Source organism: Solanum stenotomum, chromosome 12 (assembly GCF_019186545.1).
Source record: "Solanum stenotomum isolate F172 chromosome 12, ASM1918654v1, whole genome shotgun sequence".
Classification (NCBI taxonomy): domain Eukaryota; kingdom Viridiplantae; phylum Streptophyta; class Magnoliopsida; order Solanales; family Solanaceae; genus Solanum; species Solanum stenotomum.
Window position 1 is genome coordinate 39,993,856 of NC_064293.1, and position 18,264 is coordinate 40,012,119.

At 29.4% G+C, this 18,264-nt stretch overlaps 2 protein-coding genes across 3 annotated transcripts; both read right to left on the reverse strand.

The window, feature by feature from the left end:
- Positions 1-160: 160 nt before the first annotated feature.
- On the reverse strand, positions 161-4,405 carry LOC125847640 (vacuolar-sorting receptor 6-like). The gene is made up of 12 exons (XM_049527285.1): positions 3,868-4,405; positions 2,626-3,318; positions 2,444-2,532; positions 2,231-2,300; positions 1,996-2,079; positions 1,823-1,899; positions 1,613-1,694; positions 1,392-1,474; positions 1,241-1,304; positions 1,011-1,139; positions 702-805; positions 161-501 (listed from the first exon to the last, which is right to left on the reverse strand). The coding sequence occupies exons 1-12, from the start codon at positions 4,181-4,183 to the stop codon at positions 385-387; spliced, it is 1,908 nt and encodes a 635-aa protein (XP_049383242.1). The 5' UTR covers positions 4,184-4,405; the 3' UTR covers positions 161-384.
- A 3,767-nt stretch (positions 4,406-8,172) lies between these two features.
- LOC125847650 (apyrase-like) lies at positions 8,173-12,672 on the reverse strand. Of its 2 annotated transcripts, XM_049527297.1 has the most exons (10): positions 12,559-12,672; positions 12,236-12,469; positions 11,067-11,195; positions 10,874-10,930; positions 10,642-10,734; positions 9,746-9,948; positions 9,535-9,626; positions 8,949-9,163; positions 8,680-8,869; positions 8,173-8,600 (listed from the first exon to the last, which is right to left on the reverse strand). In XM_049527297.1, the coding sequence occupies exons 2-10, from the start codon at positions 12,458-12,460 to the stop codon at positions 8,449-8,451; spliced, it is 1,356 nt and encodes a 451-aa protein (XP_049383254.1). In that variant the 5' UTR covers positions 12,461-12,469; positions 12,559-12,672; the 3' UTR covers positions 8,173-8,448. The 2 variants fall into 2 exon arrangements, with proteins under 2 accessions (XP_049383254.1, XP_049383253.1); XM_049527296.1 differs by lacking the exon at positions 12,559-12,672 and having other exon boundaries at positions 12,236-12,543.
- Positions 12,673-18,264: the final 5,592 nt, after the last annotated feature.

The window sequence follows — 18,264 nt, forward strand, 5'->3', positions numbered from 1 at the left end:
AACGCAAGAATGCCACTGTATGTGAAAATACTCTTACTAGTACAATTCATTCTTTATTGAGTGAAATTGACGCAAAAGATCCTATTTTTGCCAAGTTATATATTATAATCAAGAAGGATGCGATTGCTGAATAATGTAAAAAGCCATGGGTTGCCTTCGCAAGTGTATTTTGTTCTATATGTCCTTTTAACGCAAATGAATCCTGCATTTACATCTCAAAACTCTATTATACACAAATGGAAAAAGCCAGTTCTTTATGGACTAGAGAGTTGGCAAACCAGCATCAGGTATCTCATTGTCGTTTTCCTCTAAATATGACTCTGTTCTTCATCTTCTATCCAAGAGAAGGATGGGAAATCGTACGTTAGCACCAGGCAACACTCATCATACTGAGCTCTGTCGTAGAGGTTCAGCTTCATGATGGACAACCTGATTCTGATTGTGGTTGTCGAGAGGCATGTATTGTGACATGATGGCCATAATCTCCGAGTCCATGTATGACTATAAAAATTTACCAATAGTTAACATAAGTAAGACTCTTCCCAAACAGAAGATTTATGGTATTAAAGATTCATACGGCCTACCCTCAGTATCTTGGAATTGAGGCATAATTGTTGTTGTTGTATCGCAAGTATGACTATTATTCGACAATGCATTATTATGAAAGAATAAAGACTGTAATAACTACTCGATATGCTTACCCGAAGTCTATACTTGTAAAAGGTGTAACCAGCTAAACCAGCCCCCACTGCAATGGCTAGGAAAGAGAACATAAGGACCCGTCCAATCTTTGACGAGTGTCTTTCTGTACATTTAAGGAACAAGGTAATGTTGTAAGTTCATCTTGTTATGTCATGAAAGATTATTATCGTGAAATCGATGCTTTGCATCTTCGCAAAATGCAAGTTTTCACCGAGGCAGAAGTTTATGGTTAAATTTTGAAGTTGAAGCTCTGCTAGCTTAAAATATGAACAACATTTGTTATTAGTGCTGAATCAACTGTTTCTTACCTATACAAGTATCATGCTCCATTATGTACAGTTGATTTCCTTTGCACTTACACTCGAATCCGCCCCATGTGTCCTTACAGCTACAGCCATCACACTGACAAACAATTCCTTCCTTGCATTCATCTACATCTGATTTTTTTGTTGTTGAAAGGAACGACGTTTGAATCAGTACTTACCAAACACGAGAAAATATTAGTTATCGTAAAAGGATCTACAAGAATGTTACATACCTTCACATTTATGGCCATCCCCTTTAAAACCATACGGACACTTACAGCCTGATAGTTCTCCCTCCTGCTTCGCGTTAAACCAGATTTAAGCACATACAATGGTTTAATCTTGACTAAATACAGTTAAAGAAAAGTATTGATTTTACTGAACTGAACATGCTGAATATGTTTGCCCATTTCTGGTTTCTGACCAGCATCCTCCATTGTTTACCGTACACCTTCCAGGTCCAATGGCTGTCAATCGATTGCAAGCCAGTTAGAGGGGGGGAAAATACTTAAGTCTTCCAATGTTCAGGAGCGACTAGCAACTCAATAAGCCAATTGTCAATTAACGGATGTATAACTAAAGAAGAAGAAGCAACACTTCCTTACCTTCACAAGATGTGTATCCATCTCCTTTATACTGAACGCCGTTCACCAAAGGGCACTCACAAACTCTTCCTCTAAATGTATCCTTTAAAACAAGTAGAACAACACAAGCATGAGGCTCATATGCAAAAGGTTGTTATATATACCACAATAGTTTTCCACGAAGGAAGACGATAATTTTATAAAGGTAGCAGAGAGCATTATTTGCCATACCTTGCAGGCAGTTATGTTAGATTTAGGATCTCGCCAACAGCCACCATTCCTTTCTAGGCATTGGTTCGTTTCAAGATCTATTGTTCATTGAGAATAAGCAACAATTAGCTAACTCATTCAATTTTATGCAATGTCTTGTAGTCAAGATCATGAAGAAGGGAATGGTGTAAAACCTCCACTTAAACATATCGAAGGTTCAGTTGTTTCCTTAAATCCAGCACATATGGCTTTCAAAACAGCAGTCCTCTCCAATTTTCCTTAAAGAAACAGTAAAAAAGAACTTAAGTACTCAAAGAGTGATCCGCGGAGAATATTATATCCCCTTGAAGATTTATTGATAAAATAGCTACAAATATAAGCAATTAGTTAGTCTACATAGGATCTTATTTTTCTACATCTACATCATACCTCGATATTGAACATCATTGATGACCATTGTCGGTAAGATTGTCACATCTCCACGAGGTCCTCGGCCAACCTATCAAGGGAACCAAAGGAAAATGTTATGTTTATATGTAACGTGTTCATGATAACACAGATATTTATATCTGCAAAAATCACAAAATGGTCAATCATGTCACAAATTATGAAATGATTAGAGATTTTCAGAAATGAAGATACCTGGAGGTCTTGCTCAGTCTTTAACACATCATTTTCTACATTAGCCTCTGGATCGCCCATGCATTTCTTTATCTTGTCAACCGGTAGATCTGATGAATCGAATAAAAACTCAAAGAGTAACTACTGAGAACAGTATAAATAATCAATAGTGACCAAAAAAAGATTACTCGAAAGGGAGATACCAAGCGATTTCATGACCTCCTCAGCACATTCTTTGCTGTATCGCTTTTGCTTCATTGAACATCTAATATGAAAATCCGTCACATAGTCCCACCAAACCCAAGAACGGCTACTCTCATTTGCGACTCTATGCACGCAAAGCTGCCTCAAGTTCTCAAAGACAACGTCCTTCCCTTGGTACCCCTCCCCAAAGTCCTGCTCAGGATCAGGAGCGCAATATCTCCCGTGATTTATGCACTGAGATTTGCACTGGCTGCTAAGAATGAAAGCTTCAGGACAGTACCAAGTAATATAATGAGGCGTGAACATAGTATAACCGTCCTTTTCAAGTATCTGAGCATGTCCTTTGAAGTTCTTGATGAAATTCATCTGCTCATCACAACGAACTCCACACTCATCGTTACTATTAGTCCACAGCTCATACTCAACTCGCTGATCAGGGTGAGGCATTGACTCCGTCCAATCCATTTTAATCACAACTTCCTCTCCCTTCTTAAGAGCTTCTTTCAATGTATCACCGAAGGACTTTTCAATTAATGCTGACGGGATACCAATCTTCTCGATGTATCCATTTGCATCCGTACTTTCTTCAGGAGAATCCATAGTTATAAGAGCCTCATCTATACTATCAGCAACTAGAACTGCAGCTGCTCCAGCTTGTTGCCCATTCCATACCTTTAATGCAAAATAGCAGTCTGGAAAAAAAAATTGTTTACATAATTATTATAAACATATAGCTTTATCTAATACGTCAAACTTTCTAGTAAATTCTGCATAGAAAAACGAATATCCGTATAGTTGATAGTGGCTACTCAACTAAATAAATAGATTCAGAAACTTCCTTCAACTCCAAAAAACAGTCAAATAACTCATAAGTCTCTAAGACTTCACTTAGAAGCAAAACCTAAAAGAAATGTAACTTTCTTCAACTTAATTAGAAATAGAATTTAGCTCCTTTTAACTCCAATAGATACTTAAATATTAGCAATAACCTCTAAGATTTAGAATTTAAACTCTGTATATGTAATCAAGAAAAAACTAATTACTAATACTTGTTGTTGATATCACAGAATTCAAAACTCATAAACTTTAAATTCTGATTCTGCCTCTCTCAATGTTAGAACCGTGGGACATGAAGAAACCTCTAGCAGAATATGATTAGATACAGAGACAACATTACATCAAATCAAAAATCAAAACCCAAAAATTTGATCTTTAAATTTTCGAAATTAAAATAAAATTACCTCCACGATCAAGAAGAAGGATATTAGGACGATGAGCCTTAGACTTGAAGGGTTTATCACCATCAAATTTAGCGCAGCCATTTGCACCTTTGCTAGGATAAACAACAGTTCCAACTAAAGAACCACCATAATCAGGAACACCAAAATTACCAATAGAGGCATCATGTTTGGAGTGCAATGAATAAGGAGACAGAACACTAATACTGTTCTTCTCAACTATAAACCTTGCATCAACATTCGATACTATCAAGGAAAAAAGTAGAACTTGAAAAAACAGAGCACCCATGTTTGCAGGAGGGTGTAAAGGTACAAACATATTTATTATTGGTACAATTTGTGTGTTTGGGGTGGAATATGTATAGACAAAAAAGTTTGAAGAGGTGTAAAGAGGAGAAAAAAACAGATGGATTACATAAGGGGGCAAAAATCAAGAAAGTGTCAAGAGAAGACTATGAGAACAGAGGAGACTTTTTGGAGTTTTTGTGTGTAATCTTCTTCTTGTTGAATTGTTTACTTCTTTGTATGACGTAGAAGAAACGAAAGAGGGGGTGCGGGGGTGAGGGGGGTGTGGAAGGTGGTGGAAGGAGTCAGATCAACTACCAAAGATGGCAACTGCTCAATTTCCCAACTGATATATTAAACATATTTATATTTTGATCTATTACGATTCTTGGGAAAGAGGAAGAATATTAATTATTCGTCCCTCCATTTCAAAATAATTGTCATAATTTTTTTTTAATAAACTTGATTAATACTCTAAGCGGGTATAACTTTTTATCGTATTAACTAACGTAGTAATATTTTTTTAAAATTAAAATTTATAATATTTTTTATATAATTTTAAATTTTAATTTAAAAATATTAAATTAATTTAATTTAATTTAGCTTTAAAAATGAGTTAAATTATTTTTCGAGAAAGTGAAATGTGATAGCTACATTGATGTCAGAAAATTTCTACAGAATATATTATACCGCAAGAGTATGCATTTATCTACGTTGATATTATTTGTCTTTTATAATTCTTTCAACAATTTTATCATTAGAGTACCTTATATAAAAAAAGAATTTCCTAACAATCTGTTGGAGTATTTTATCCTTTTGAATATAAAGTTTTAGCTTTTAATTGTTGTTAGTAAAATAAATGTAATTTGTGGAGGGTGATATATACATGAATTGCCAAATAGGATTTTACCATTTGGAAGAAAAAAAGGATAATTGTTAATTAGAAAATCTTGGACTTGGTTTTATTAGGAAATTAATATAAATTTTCGTTCTATCTATGAGTAAATGTTAAGTAATAAATATAACCTTTTCATTTCTTCAATCTTAAGATGACAGGTTTCTTTGCTTATATAGTTTCCCAAATCAGAGCACTTATAATCACCAAATCTTGTATTAACCTTAAATTTTCTAAAAATTTAGTGCGCTAAAATTGTTTTTAAAAAATAAATTAATCCAACTACTTTTAAATATGAAATTTAGCTCACTGTGGTAATAAGAACATAATTCAAAAGAAGGGATGCAAAAGGCTATGTGAGCGTTATTTTAGAGTATTATTAATTGAGAATTTTGTTTCTGATATTATAAGTAAGAAACTAATTTTTCGTTTTTAGTTTTAATAAGCTTGTGAATTCTGAAACGTATATCTTTGATTTTTACAAAATAGATTCTGCCCTAAATTTGATTCTATTTTAATTGATGTTTTCATTAGTTTCTGTTTTTTTTGTTTTTCTTGGAGAAATAAATGGAACTATATTAAAATCTTTGAATACTTAATTAGATAAATTAAAGGGTACGCTATTATTTTATTTTTGGTCAATAAGCATTAATAAATGTGCACCTTGAACTAACACAATTATTAAAAAATAAAGAAAATCCTAATATTTCGTTATTTATAAACAAATGACTGTTAGTATTATTAGTGGCACTTGCATACCCTAGTATTGTTTTTTGTAACTTATACGATTAATGATGAATGGATTATATTTTTTTATTCCAAATAGTTCATAAACATAGTATTTTATTTTATTTTTTAAAAGGGCTCCATATTTGGATTAAAATTTTCACTATGATATAGTTGACTTAGATTCTGTGGAATAAGAAGCAAGAATTTAAAATATTTAATACAATAACTAAAAAGTTTATTTGACTGACTATATAGGAACAGTGACATCTCAACCCCTCTAACAAGCTAAGATTAAAAAAGATTATTCAACTTATATCAATATTAAAGTTTAAAAAGATGTAGCTATTTATTTGATTGACTATATAGGAACAGTGACCTCTCAACCCCTCTAACAAGCTAAGATTAAATAAGATTATTCAACTTATATCAATATTAAAGTTTAAAAAGATGTAGCTATATATCATCTTAGTATTCTCATTAAATAAAAATAAAATAATTTATCACTAAGAATTATCGAATTGATTGAACATGTAATCGCTTAAATGGGGTGTTAGATTCAAAATCATTTACATGATTTCTCGTTCAAGATCGTTACTAGAGATTTGCCTAGTGTGATTTACTTCTCATGTGCAATTAACAGGCTATTTCTCACTATATATATATCCAGGGGGATTTTCTTCGTTTTGTTTTCTTGCAAAATGATCAAGGGAAATTTCACAAGCTTTTTCTAGCAAAAATCCAATTACAAGAAACTAGTTGTAGCCTCTATATACTATACTACCTTAAAGACAAAAGAAAAAAGTACGTTTAAACTTTTGTGGAGATCAAAAAAATGAATCAAGGACTTTCGTTTTATTTACTTAAGTTTGGTGGTCTGAGTTATTCGATATATGTGTTAATCGGAGATAGTAGGTAACTGGAGGAAAAAATTCATATATCGAGCTAAAACCAAATCATACTAGTTCATCATGGTTAAGTCATTAATATTTAAAATGATACTATATTGTGTGATAAATAATAATTAAATACAATTTAGTGATAAACATTATATGAAAATATGTATGTTTTGTGTATTATTGAATTGATATAAATAACGAGTTCAAATGAATTTTTGCTCAAACATCCGATAAAATAGTTAATGTACACCTTGAACTCACTATAATAAGAAAATGCAATTATGTGATTTTATATGTAGACCTCGATACATTGACTCTAAATTCTTCCAACAAGATGAGAAAAATAATACAACTAAATAAAGTATTAATCTAATTAAGTTGAGCTAGCAGAGACTTTAATCATTGTTTAAAGTTGAGTATTAGTATTTTACCCTTCCATCCCAGAATTAATACCTCTATAATTATATTATTGTCACTGTTTCCACTAGTGATGAAACTTATAAATTATAACGAGTTAGCTTGTTTAGGTGATGAAGCTTCTAATTAGAATATGATATGAAATAAATAATAATCAGTTGACTCGTGAACAAATATTATCTTGTTACAACATGAGGTGATCATATCATAAATATTTAATGAGTTTAATTTATGTAATTATTAATATTGCTACAAGACATCTTGTAAGGTAGACTAGTAGAAACAAATACCTATTCTTTATGTGTGATGTAATTGTAAAGGTTTTCTAACTTATTTCTAATTAACGTACCATTTTCTTAATACTACCTTCGTCCATTATTACTTGTCTACTATACTATTTTGTAATGTCCAATAATACTTGTCCAGTTTATAAAATTAATGAATAATTTATCATTTTATATCTATTTAATCCTTGATATTAAATATTATTTTATTTTTCAATGTTTAAATAATTTATATTTAATAGGGATTATTTGATAAATTATCTCTATCATTTATTGCTTCTTAATTTATGTGTCAAATCAATAATGAACCATCATTATTGGACAAAAGACAGTAATAATTAGAAGCAATAAATCGGACTGATGAAGGCACAACGACATAGAATTGGACCAAGTAAAATTTGAGTCTTTTTTTTCTTTTGGTTAGAAATAAAAGAAAAACTATACGAACTGTCCACTCTACGCAAATTATTTAATCGAAATTGTGCATCTATAAATCAATTGCCTGAAAATACCCACAAAACCCAAAATATACACGAAATATCTACACATTTCCTTTTGTTCGAAATTGCCAACTGCTTTGTCCTTTTTTTCTTTTCTTTTCTATTTTTTTTTCTTTTTTGGTTTTGCTTTGTTTTTCCTTTTTTTTTTCCTTTTAATTTATTTCTCCTTTTTTCATTAGTTTATCTTCTTCTTCTTCTTTTTTAGTTCCTTTCTCTATTTTTGTCCTTTTTTTCTTTCTTTTTTCTCCTTAAAATAACTATATAATATAAAGATAAAAAATGTGAGCAAACTATGTTTAGATTAATAAAATCATATGGAAATAAATAATTATATTACAACAAGAAATAATTGAGAAAAATTATTAAAATTACTCCCTTATATATGAAAAAGCAAATTTTGATTTTGATAATCTCTTTAAGATTGCTTAAATAAATCTCAATTTTAAAGTGTAAAATTAAAAAGAAAAAACTAGGAAGAAAACACCATTTATTTTTGAAGTACCAAATGAGAACAAATTAACAAAGTCACCATAGTAGAAATTGCTCTAATTAGTTTAACACATGAGAACAAATTAACACTAGTAACTTATCCCAACATATGACATCAATTTTTCTGATGTTGTGGATGAGACAGCATCAATAGCAGAGCCTAATGGCCATGCAGCTTCAACAAGGTGATTTTTGTAATTAACTTGATGCACCACTGTAATCTTTCTGATTGGATCAATGCCTGTTTATTCATTAATTACAGTAATTAAAATGTATGATAACAAAACAATAAATAAAAAAGAGAAATTAAATACTCTTACCAAATCCATGTACCAGCAAAGTGTATTCATATAATAAATCCATGCAGATAAAGGGTATGTCTTTATCGCCAATGTTAGGGAATACTAATTTCATGTTTTGCTTCTTAGTCTTACAAGCTAGCGTCGCTGCTTTATAGTATTGTATTGGTTGAGTTATACCATAGGGCTCTTTTGGATCCACCATACCAACCTACATTAAATTAAAATATTTATCAACCCATGACATGAATAAATATACTTATTTCATTTTTGTAATATAATGTACTTACTGTAGAAGCATAATCATAGAAAAATGAAGAGATATGGAGATTTTTTGTTCCACCTCCACCTCCACCATTCCAAATCCCAGCAAATGAACAATTTTTGTGTTTGCAAGGTGCATCAAGCTGAAGTAATTTCCTAATTATTGCTTTACATCTCCTAATATTTGGACCTTGTTTTTGTGATGCAGCTTTATAAGCTACTCCATTATATGTGTAGTACCCTTCAAGGATAAAAAAAATTGTAAGTATTTTATTAAGAGATAATAGCACTTTCAATCTCTCAATTATTAGTAAAAATTCGGAAAAAAAAACTTTCAATTAATTAAAATGGGTGTGTTATAGTACTCCTTTATGTATGAAGTATGTTATGATTACTATTTACAACACTATATTTTTGTCGTAATAGTACAAGTTTAACATAACACATGAATAATTAAATAGTAGAACAATTAGCGTATTCACAAGCATTGCACGTTTCAATTAATTGAAGGTAAAATATAATTAGTCTAATATCATAAGGACTAAATCCAAAAAAAAAATCAATAATTAATGCTCCAAAATATCAGCTCAAGTATTCGTTAAAGGAAAGTACCATTGTGCCCTTCCACGATGCACGGACTAGTATAATTTTTAGAAGCCTTCAAAATATCAGCTCGAGCCGCTAATAGTCCATAATTAAGAAAACTATAGAACGAAGACGACAATAAAGTTGTTAATTATTTATGCTTTTGAGAAATTAAATAAATTCATTGATTAGAAAACATTAATGTATTATAAAATAAATATAATAATAGAAATGGAACCTGTGAACATAGAGGTAATAATTAGTTCCAAGAAGTGATTTTTGTTGGACATAAGGGTCTCCATTTGGTAGCTTTGGAGCATTTAAAGCACTTTCTTTTGAGACAGCATAAGCAATTTGGACTGATCCACCTCCAAGATCAATTGTAGCAATGGTGTCTGGGTAATTTTTGCCCAAATTCCCATACAAATAGTTTAAAGCAACCTGCATTTTTTTTTTAAGAAGAAAAACAAAGTCATTCTAATTTTAACAGTTGATGCAAATGCACAGCCGTTATCCTTCAGTTGCTTTTACAATAAATTTTGCTTATGTGTAATAGTCTGTAAACTATAATGAAGAAGTAAATTGCATTAGGCAAGCCTCGTACAACAAGCTCAACAAAAAAAGTATCAAACTTGTGAACTATTTAAGAGATGATATGCTCAACCAACTCTGTTACTCTTGCCAATGAAAAGCAGCTTGTTTTCTAAATACAACAAGGTATGATTTCAACTTTTTTTTTATTATTGTACCAAATTTACTAAACCTTTTTTAAAAAAAAAAAAAAAAACCACTTAGCTTTCCCCAAGTGATTTTTCGCTGTAAAATAATTAGTATAGTCGCTTTAGTGTTTAAAAAAATTGAATGTCAATCTATAAATTTAAACACGTTTCGTAACATTATTCCTTTAGCTGTTTGGCTATTTGAACTTTTACTTTATTGATAAGGGTTGGATTCCCCATATTGTAATTTCCTTCCCCTGCCTCAATTTTTTTTTTTATTTCTTGAATTGGACTTCTTAACAGGTTAATTTCGACGTATGAACACCAAATGTAATTTACCAAATTATAACAGTAAAATCATAAAACTATTGTTCAGTCACGTTAATTAAGAACGTTTGATAATAATTAAACTTACCCAAAAATAAGAACCTTCTTGAGTTCCCTCGAGAAGAGAGACCCATTCATCCTTATAACTCAGAGTAGTTTCATTTTTCAGCAAATCTCTTACCTTAATAAAGGAATCATAATAAGAAAAAAAAAATTAAATTAGTAAGATTAATTTGTACTATGAATAAGGATTATCAAATAATACAATAATTAAGATCAATTTTCCAATTAATGAAGGTAATTAGGGATAAAAAATGTACTGCTTGCAGAATCTTTTCAGATGAATCACCCTTTAACAACCTCAGCCCTGCAGTTGCCTGTATCAATTAAGATTATCCGAAGAATAATGTTAATTAATACTAATAATACTTAGTTCCTCAACCATATGGATTATTATAATTATGAATCTTAATCAGAATTAAGAGCGATATAAATAGTTAATTATTAACTGACCCCAACTTTAATAGGGGTTTGAGACTGTAAATTCTTAGGAATAACAGCTTCAGCTTTCTCAAGAAGGGGTTTTAGAGAATTTGCAGCTGCCTTTGGATCATCTGCATATGAACTCAGACCTGGTTTTATCTGCAAAGGTAAAAAAGAAAAAGAAAAAGAAAAACTCACTTATAACTAGATCTTGGTAAATAATGTTGGTATTAGTTGCAGTGAGTTTCTTATCATAAAATAGGTTTTTCTTTTATAAAAAGGTTTAAGATTTGGCTAATCCTATTCTTGTAAAAAAAGGTTTAAGACTATATAAAGATTTGTTCCTTCTAACTTAATCAGCATTCACAATGTAGTCTTAGGGGCTTTGAGAGTTTTGGTTAATGGGGAAATTTGTAGGACACAAGCTTGATATGTTACCACTTGTGTTCCGAGTGAATTGGTTGAGGTTGTTTCTCTCTATATTTTGTACTCTCATATTTATATAGTAGATTGCTCATTTCCTTTAGGTCGATTGATCGAACCACGTTAAATCTTTGTGTCTTTTGGTATATTTCTCGTTTGTCTTCTTACTCGTGGTCTTTCGAGATTTGTTTTGCTAACTTCCATATGACACGTAATTATTTCGGTCCTAACAAATAACAGTGCAAAATTACTACTAGTTCATTCTTTTCAATTTGTTTATCTTATTTTCCTGGTTAATTTGTTTTTAAAAAAAAGTGTATTTGTCCTTCAGGATGACTCGATTGGTTTGGAGGGTGGTTATCCATACAAATGACTTGGGACCGACCCCCCCTCAATGTCTTCTGAGTCATAGGACTTGCCTAGTGCAGTTTACATCCTCTGTGTGGTTTGCAGTCTATTACACAGTAGGGGTTTACCACAGAATGCTCACCAAAGGGTAGAGGTTGTCGCGGCTGCGAGTTATATTGGGGTCTCAAAAAAAATGTCTATTTCTCTTATTAGCAACTCTTTAGTTACTATTTTTTAACTGAGATATTTAAGACCACAAAATTAAAAGATATTTTGATACATCTTTAATCTATGACTACAAGTCTACAACATTCGAAGTCTTTTTTTTAAGAAAAAAATCTTAAACTTCGTGTCATATCAAAATAAAATTAACAAATTGAAATGCATACTATAAGTAGAAGTGTAGTAGTGTTGTTTTAAGTAGGTACCGCCAAGAAGAGTTCAAGATCATTGCCAATATTGAGGAGATCCAAATTTGAGTTAAAACGGAAGACATGAACTCTGCTACCAGTGCTTCCAGCGTCAAATATCACTGCATATTTCTCCGAATAACCATCGTCATGCTTCGATAATGAGCTCGATGGGAACCCCACAAGTATCAACAAGATGATGTTGAACAAGTTATAAATATTAGTAGTATTATGCTTCTGCATTTTCGATCTCTGCAGAAAATTAAAACAAAAACAAGTAAACAAAGCAATGCATAAGGCCTTAGCAAACACAAGATAAGGAAGAAAGAGAAAAATGGTACCTGCTTAAGTTATCAACAACTTACACCAATAGTACTGCAGCATTTTTATACACACAAGTAGGACTGATATTTTGCTTTTGTATCTTTTCACACTTTTTTTTCTTTTTTTTTTTTGGGGTAGGGTATATTAGCTTGCATTATTGAAGATGAAAAAAAAGATAGTCACATTATTCACATGCGCTTTATTTGAAAATTTAAACGGGAGGCTACAAATTAAACGTACCCATTTTATTGGTCCATGCTGAGTTCTCTTATCTAAACTGCCAAGAAAAGACACTGCGTGTTTTGAAAAATGTTACTTTCAGTACGTGAATGAAGTCAAAAAAAAATTATTCATTAGGTCCCTCGCCAAGGGCGTTAAACGGGCAGATTGAATTGAAATTTGAAATATTCAAATGAGTTGAAATAGTAATAAATTGGGTCATGACTGACTCAAATTTACTTTGGGATCAAAGATGCTAAAGTTTAAGGACAAAATGGCACCACATGACAACTTATATATTAAATTGGCAATAAATAGCTCTTTTTTTTTTTAGCAAGAAAAAGACTTTGTTTTATTTATTTGGCATTCAATAATTATTTTTCTTTTTTTGAAAAAATGTATTTTTGTTCTCCGTATTTTTTTCTAAATCATGTTTGATTGCTCCTTTTTTTCTTGAATAGGAAAATTTTTTTGTTTTATTATTCCTATTTTATCTCTCCTTTTTATTTGTTAACCGTTTTAAAATAGACTTCTTCTTCTTCTTCTTCTCCTCCTTTTCTATTTCTAGAATTCTTTTCATACGTATATTTGTTTCTCTCCCAAATTTCAATTCTTCTCCTTAATTCACTTTGTTAAGAAAATTACATACAACAATATGTTTATTCATGTATACTTCTAAAAATCATCTTTTATATATAATCTTGTTCTTGTCCAATTTATTGTTGAATTTCATGATTTGTGGAATTGAAGTTTTTTTCAATTTTGTTTTACGAAATTATAGGTTATTCACCCCTTTTTTTTGTTTTTTTTTTTTTTCTAAAATCTTTTTCGTATATATATTTGCTTCTCTTCTAAATTTTTTCTTATTCTCCTTAATTCATTATGTTTATGCAAATCAGATAAACTATATGTTTATCAATTGATCCTCCCAATGATTTCTTTTAATATATAATTATGTAGCATTTCTTGCCCAATTAATTTTGAAATTTTGAGATTTGTGGAATTAAAGTTTTTAAAACTTTTTTGCCAAAAATTCAGGTTATAGTATTTGAAAATTTTGTTTTCAATTTCATGGGTAAGAAATTAGGTTCTAGTATGATCCTCGTACAAAATCGGAATGTTGATTTTGATGAATAAGACTCAACTCATGTATACCAAATAAATGTCAATCTCAATTTGAATAAAAGTATATAAATTTATTAGGTGACTACAGACCAATCAATACACAGATGAATACGAACCGGTGTATACATAGTGCAATTACTGTATACATAAACAAAATCACATGTACAATTTATGAATAAAAATTAATTTATATATGTATCATATTCTTGTATTCATTATAGTGATAACTAATACCTATAATTGTTGGTAATATTCTTATGTATACATTATAAAGTTTATGTATACATGCTACAGTTACTGTATACATCAATAAAATTTACACGCCTATTTTTATAAATAATCTTTTGTGTATACATATAGTACTTTTTTATGTATACATTATGTAATTGCAACTTTGATTATTGTGTAATTTATGTATACATATTATTAAAATTTCTAATAAAAATCATTGCCTCTTAATATTATTTGATTAATTATTTTCAGTTATTTGATAATTAATACACGTTAATTGAGCATTAATAATATATTTTCTTACCTTAAAAGTAGTCATAATCTTTTATTAAGTTAATTAAGTAATTAAAAAAAACGTCTTCCTTGAAAGTTCACGTAACCTTTTTTTAATGGGTTAATTAATAAATATTTGTTTTTCACTTCTTAAAAGTAGGCAACTGTTTTTTAATAAACTAATTACCGTCTATTAGTAAAAAAATAATTCATAAAATTACATTCAACTATATCATTATGTTATTGTAAATTGCATTAATATTCTTTAAATAGACTGATAAATAAAATTGAGTTTGAGAATTTAAAGAAATTAAAAATCTAACTTCCTCAATTATAGGAGTTACAAACAAGAAAGAAAAAATAACCCCACATCTCCTTAATTAATGCAATTGGTTACACATGGTTAAAAAAAATTGTAAAAGGTTTGTTATATTTCTTTAGGCTAATACGTGCTATTTTTTGCTAATTAATATTGAGCTATATGTTGCCAATTGTATATAATAGTTGTATGTCCGTGTCAATTCCTCTTTAATGAGTCGGGACCTATCCAATTTGACCCGCTTAATCATAATAATTTAGTATATCTTTATTTACCTATTTATAATCACAATTTGAATTTCAACTCAAGAAAATAAAAATAAAAAATTAAAAGTTACAAATGAATAGATAAATTCTAATAGATAGTAATTCATATTTTTAATATAGAAACATACTTTACACAATGCAAATAAAGAGTCTTAAAACGGATTGAAATTGAAGAGTACTATGGGTTAAAACTTGAATAAATTGAGATTGATCCAATTCAGATTATCTTAAATCCACCCCATAAAATTCTGAACGTATTACTTATATTTGGGTTCATTTTAACACTATCTATCTCATATTAAAATGTTCTGAGTATTTGGTAGAACGTAAAACATTAAACATATATAGTGTTTGATTGTAACACGGGATGGTTAAAGAGTTTAAATGAGTTTATAAATTTCATTTTCAAAAAGTATGTCACATAGGAACTACATATGAAAATTAAGGTGGAACACAAAGATTTAACATAATAAGGGCAAACTCTGCAAGGCCTTAATTCACTGTTTGCTTATCATTTTTGCAGCTTGCTAACTTTAGATCAAAGAATTTTTGTTATGAATACCCTTTTTTTTGGCTAATACATTATTATCATTAGGTTTAAATACATTGTCGGTCTCTTAAATTTGTCAGTAAATTTTATTTAGTCATTTAATTATTGTCTGTTTCAATTGAACAGCTGAATATATCATGGAGTTTTTCAATTGAACATTTTCAATTCAAAATTTGCACATATTCTCAAGAGATAGTTAAGTTGACTACATAAATTCATATGTACGCATCAACCTCAAGTGAAAAACGTTTGGTTAACATTTTCGAAAAGGGAATATATGGATTAGAGTTTGAAAAACGTTTGGTTAACGTTTTCGAAAAGGGAATATATGGATTAGAGTTCGATATAGAATATATTGACTCTGTTGGTGAATAGACAGAGTACATGTCAAACTATATAGAAATCATTGAATTTGTTCAATTGAAATTAGTTGCGGAATTATAAAATTGTAAAATAAGAACAGTGAAATTTCTGAACAAATTCTTCTATGCTCTGAATCTTTGATGGTATCCATAATTTATTCTAAGCTCTATACATTTGAACATATATTATTTAACTCTCAAAATTCAATATATACCATATAAATTAAGGTAAAGGCAGAAATATATATTATGTAAAATATATAAAATATACTATAAATAGTAATTACAAGTTAAATATCAAAAAGAACTTATAAAATATTTTGACTTTTAAAGTTTCATTTGTATAACATAAATCAAGACAAAGGGAGTAATATATAATTACATTAAAAAGGTACTATAAATCACAATAATTAGCACCTTAAAATATTTAAAAATATATAGATAAATTTTTTTAGTTAACTCTCAAATTCATCTGTGTCACTTAAATTGGGACAAAAGGAGTAACATATATCATGTGAAAATTCTGCAAAACGTACTATAAATGGTACTAATAATTAACATCATAAAATATTTTAAAGCATATTTAAAAATTGGTTGACTTCAAATTTCATATGTACCACATAAATTGAAACAAAAAGAGTAACATATATTGTATTCGTCCTAGCACTGATTCCGTACTGATTCCGTAACTAGTATATATATATACGCGTCAAAAAGACTAGTTTATGTCGTTAATAGAGTATATATATTAATATCTAGTACTACCTTGACATTTTCTCAAACTCGAAAAAAGTCGTTATTGTTAGTTTTGTAAAAACTAACTAGATAGCAACTAGTTATTGTTATAGCTTATAAAACTGGTAATTAAACTAAATTAATTGTTAAAGTCAAACATTCTAAAATCTTTGTTAAACAAGAAAGTCACTTTCGACTATATTATATATTAATTTGGTCTTTTACTTATTTCAATGGTTTCGCCGATAAACATAATTTATTTTTTACAGTTGAATTTTGATTTATAAATCTATAATGTTTGATATCATCTTATATTATCAAATTTAAATAATTTTTAAAAGTTTGAATTCATCAACTTTACGGAAATTATAAACTTATGTGATGTTTGCTCTATCAAATTAACAAGTCTCAAATTAAATTCCTAAAATTTGGTCAAATATTTTATCCTCATTAAGTGGATAATCACAAACAAATTAAAATGGGGAGAAGAAATTTCTTGAAAATTTACTATATATAATTACTCAATTAATCAAATTGCCTATGGAAAAATTCAACATATTAACTTAATAGTTTTTCTTCGTTCTTCAAGAGATTTGGTCACTTTTTTCTGTTTTTTATTGGGTCCTTTTATGCTTTAATTAGTCATTTTCCTAATATTCGAGAATCGAGATGCGGTTGTAACTTGTATTTGTAAGCATGGTTCATCGTGACAAGGGAAAAAAATAAAAATATTCCAACCTATTTGACTCCCAAAATTTGGAAATTTTCAAAATGTCTTATTTGTGTCCATAATCACGCATAATAATTACACTCGCTAGTTAAATTTATATTATTTTTTATTAAAAATACATATTTAAATATATCATATAATAATATATATTTCCTGACTATTATTTGGTGGACGGCAATAAACCTGTAGTTTTCCCTAATTTCATAACTAACTGAAAGTCTGTTAATTTCATGATGCCTCAAGATTATATTGTTGTGTCAACCTACTATTTTAGTAACATTCCTTGGACTCACTTGTGTTGTTTCCACAACAACAAATTTAAAAAAAAAAAAATTGTCGTAATTATTTTGTGATAATAATATAATTATCGTTATTATTTTCATAATAACAATAAATATAAATATATATAATCAACCCTCTATATAAATATCGTGATTCTGAATATAACTATTACTAAATTATTTGGTGTAGTGTTCATTTGCATACACATATTAATCTTTGGACTTATTGAAACCAATTTTATGGAGAATTATTCCTCAACGAAGATTCTCCATAGTTGGATACGCGCAGCAGATAAATAGTGTAAGTGCCATCGCACTATCTTTGGCTGCGGCTACTTCCATTCATGACATAATTTATTCTCTGAAATGAAAAAAAATAATATTTAGATTTGAAATAACTAGGTTGAAGATGCTAACTACAGAGCAACCTTTCAGATGATAAATCAGATGACAAATTAATTGAAGCGAAATATATATAAGAGATACGAAAGAATAATAATGAGCGCGAAAGTATTGAGATTTTCTCGCAAATTATAATTTTAAAGAAATTCACATAAGTGACAAGTAAGACTTGATTAGCACACATGGTTTAATAGAAATTTTACACAAATTTCATAGTGTTAAGAGTTAAT

What these genes read in the sequence shown, in the direction of transcription:
- LOC125847640 (XM_049527285.1), bottom strand. Translation starts at nt 4,183, where the DNA reads ATGTTTGTACCTTTACACCCTCCTGCAAACATGGGTGCTCTGTTTTTT. An exon ending in AGACTGAGCAAGACCTCCAG is followed by an intron (nt 2,301 to 2,443) that starts GTATCTTCATTT and finishes TTCCCTTGATAG; the next exon opens with GTTGGCCGAGGACCTCGTGG. An exon ending in TTCGATATGTTTAAGTGGAG is followed by an intron (nt 1,900 to 1,995) that starts GTTTTACACCAT and finishes AATGAACAATAG; the next exon opens with ATCTTGAAACGAACCAATGC.
- LOC125847650 (XM_049527297.1), bottom strand. Translation starts at nt 12,460, where the DNA reads ATGCAGAAGCATAATACTACTAATATTTATAACTTGTTCAACATCATC. An exon ending in AAGAAGGTTCTTATTTTTGG is followed by an intron (nt 9,949 to 10,641) that starts GTAAGTTTAATT and finishes AAAAAAATGCAG; the next exon opens with GTTGCTTTAAACTATTTGTA. An exon ending in TTTGCTGGTACATGGATTTG is followed by an intron (nt 8,601 to 8,679) that starts GTAAGAGTATTT and finishes ATGAATAAACAG; the next exon opens with GCATTGATCCAATCAGAAAG.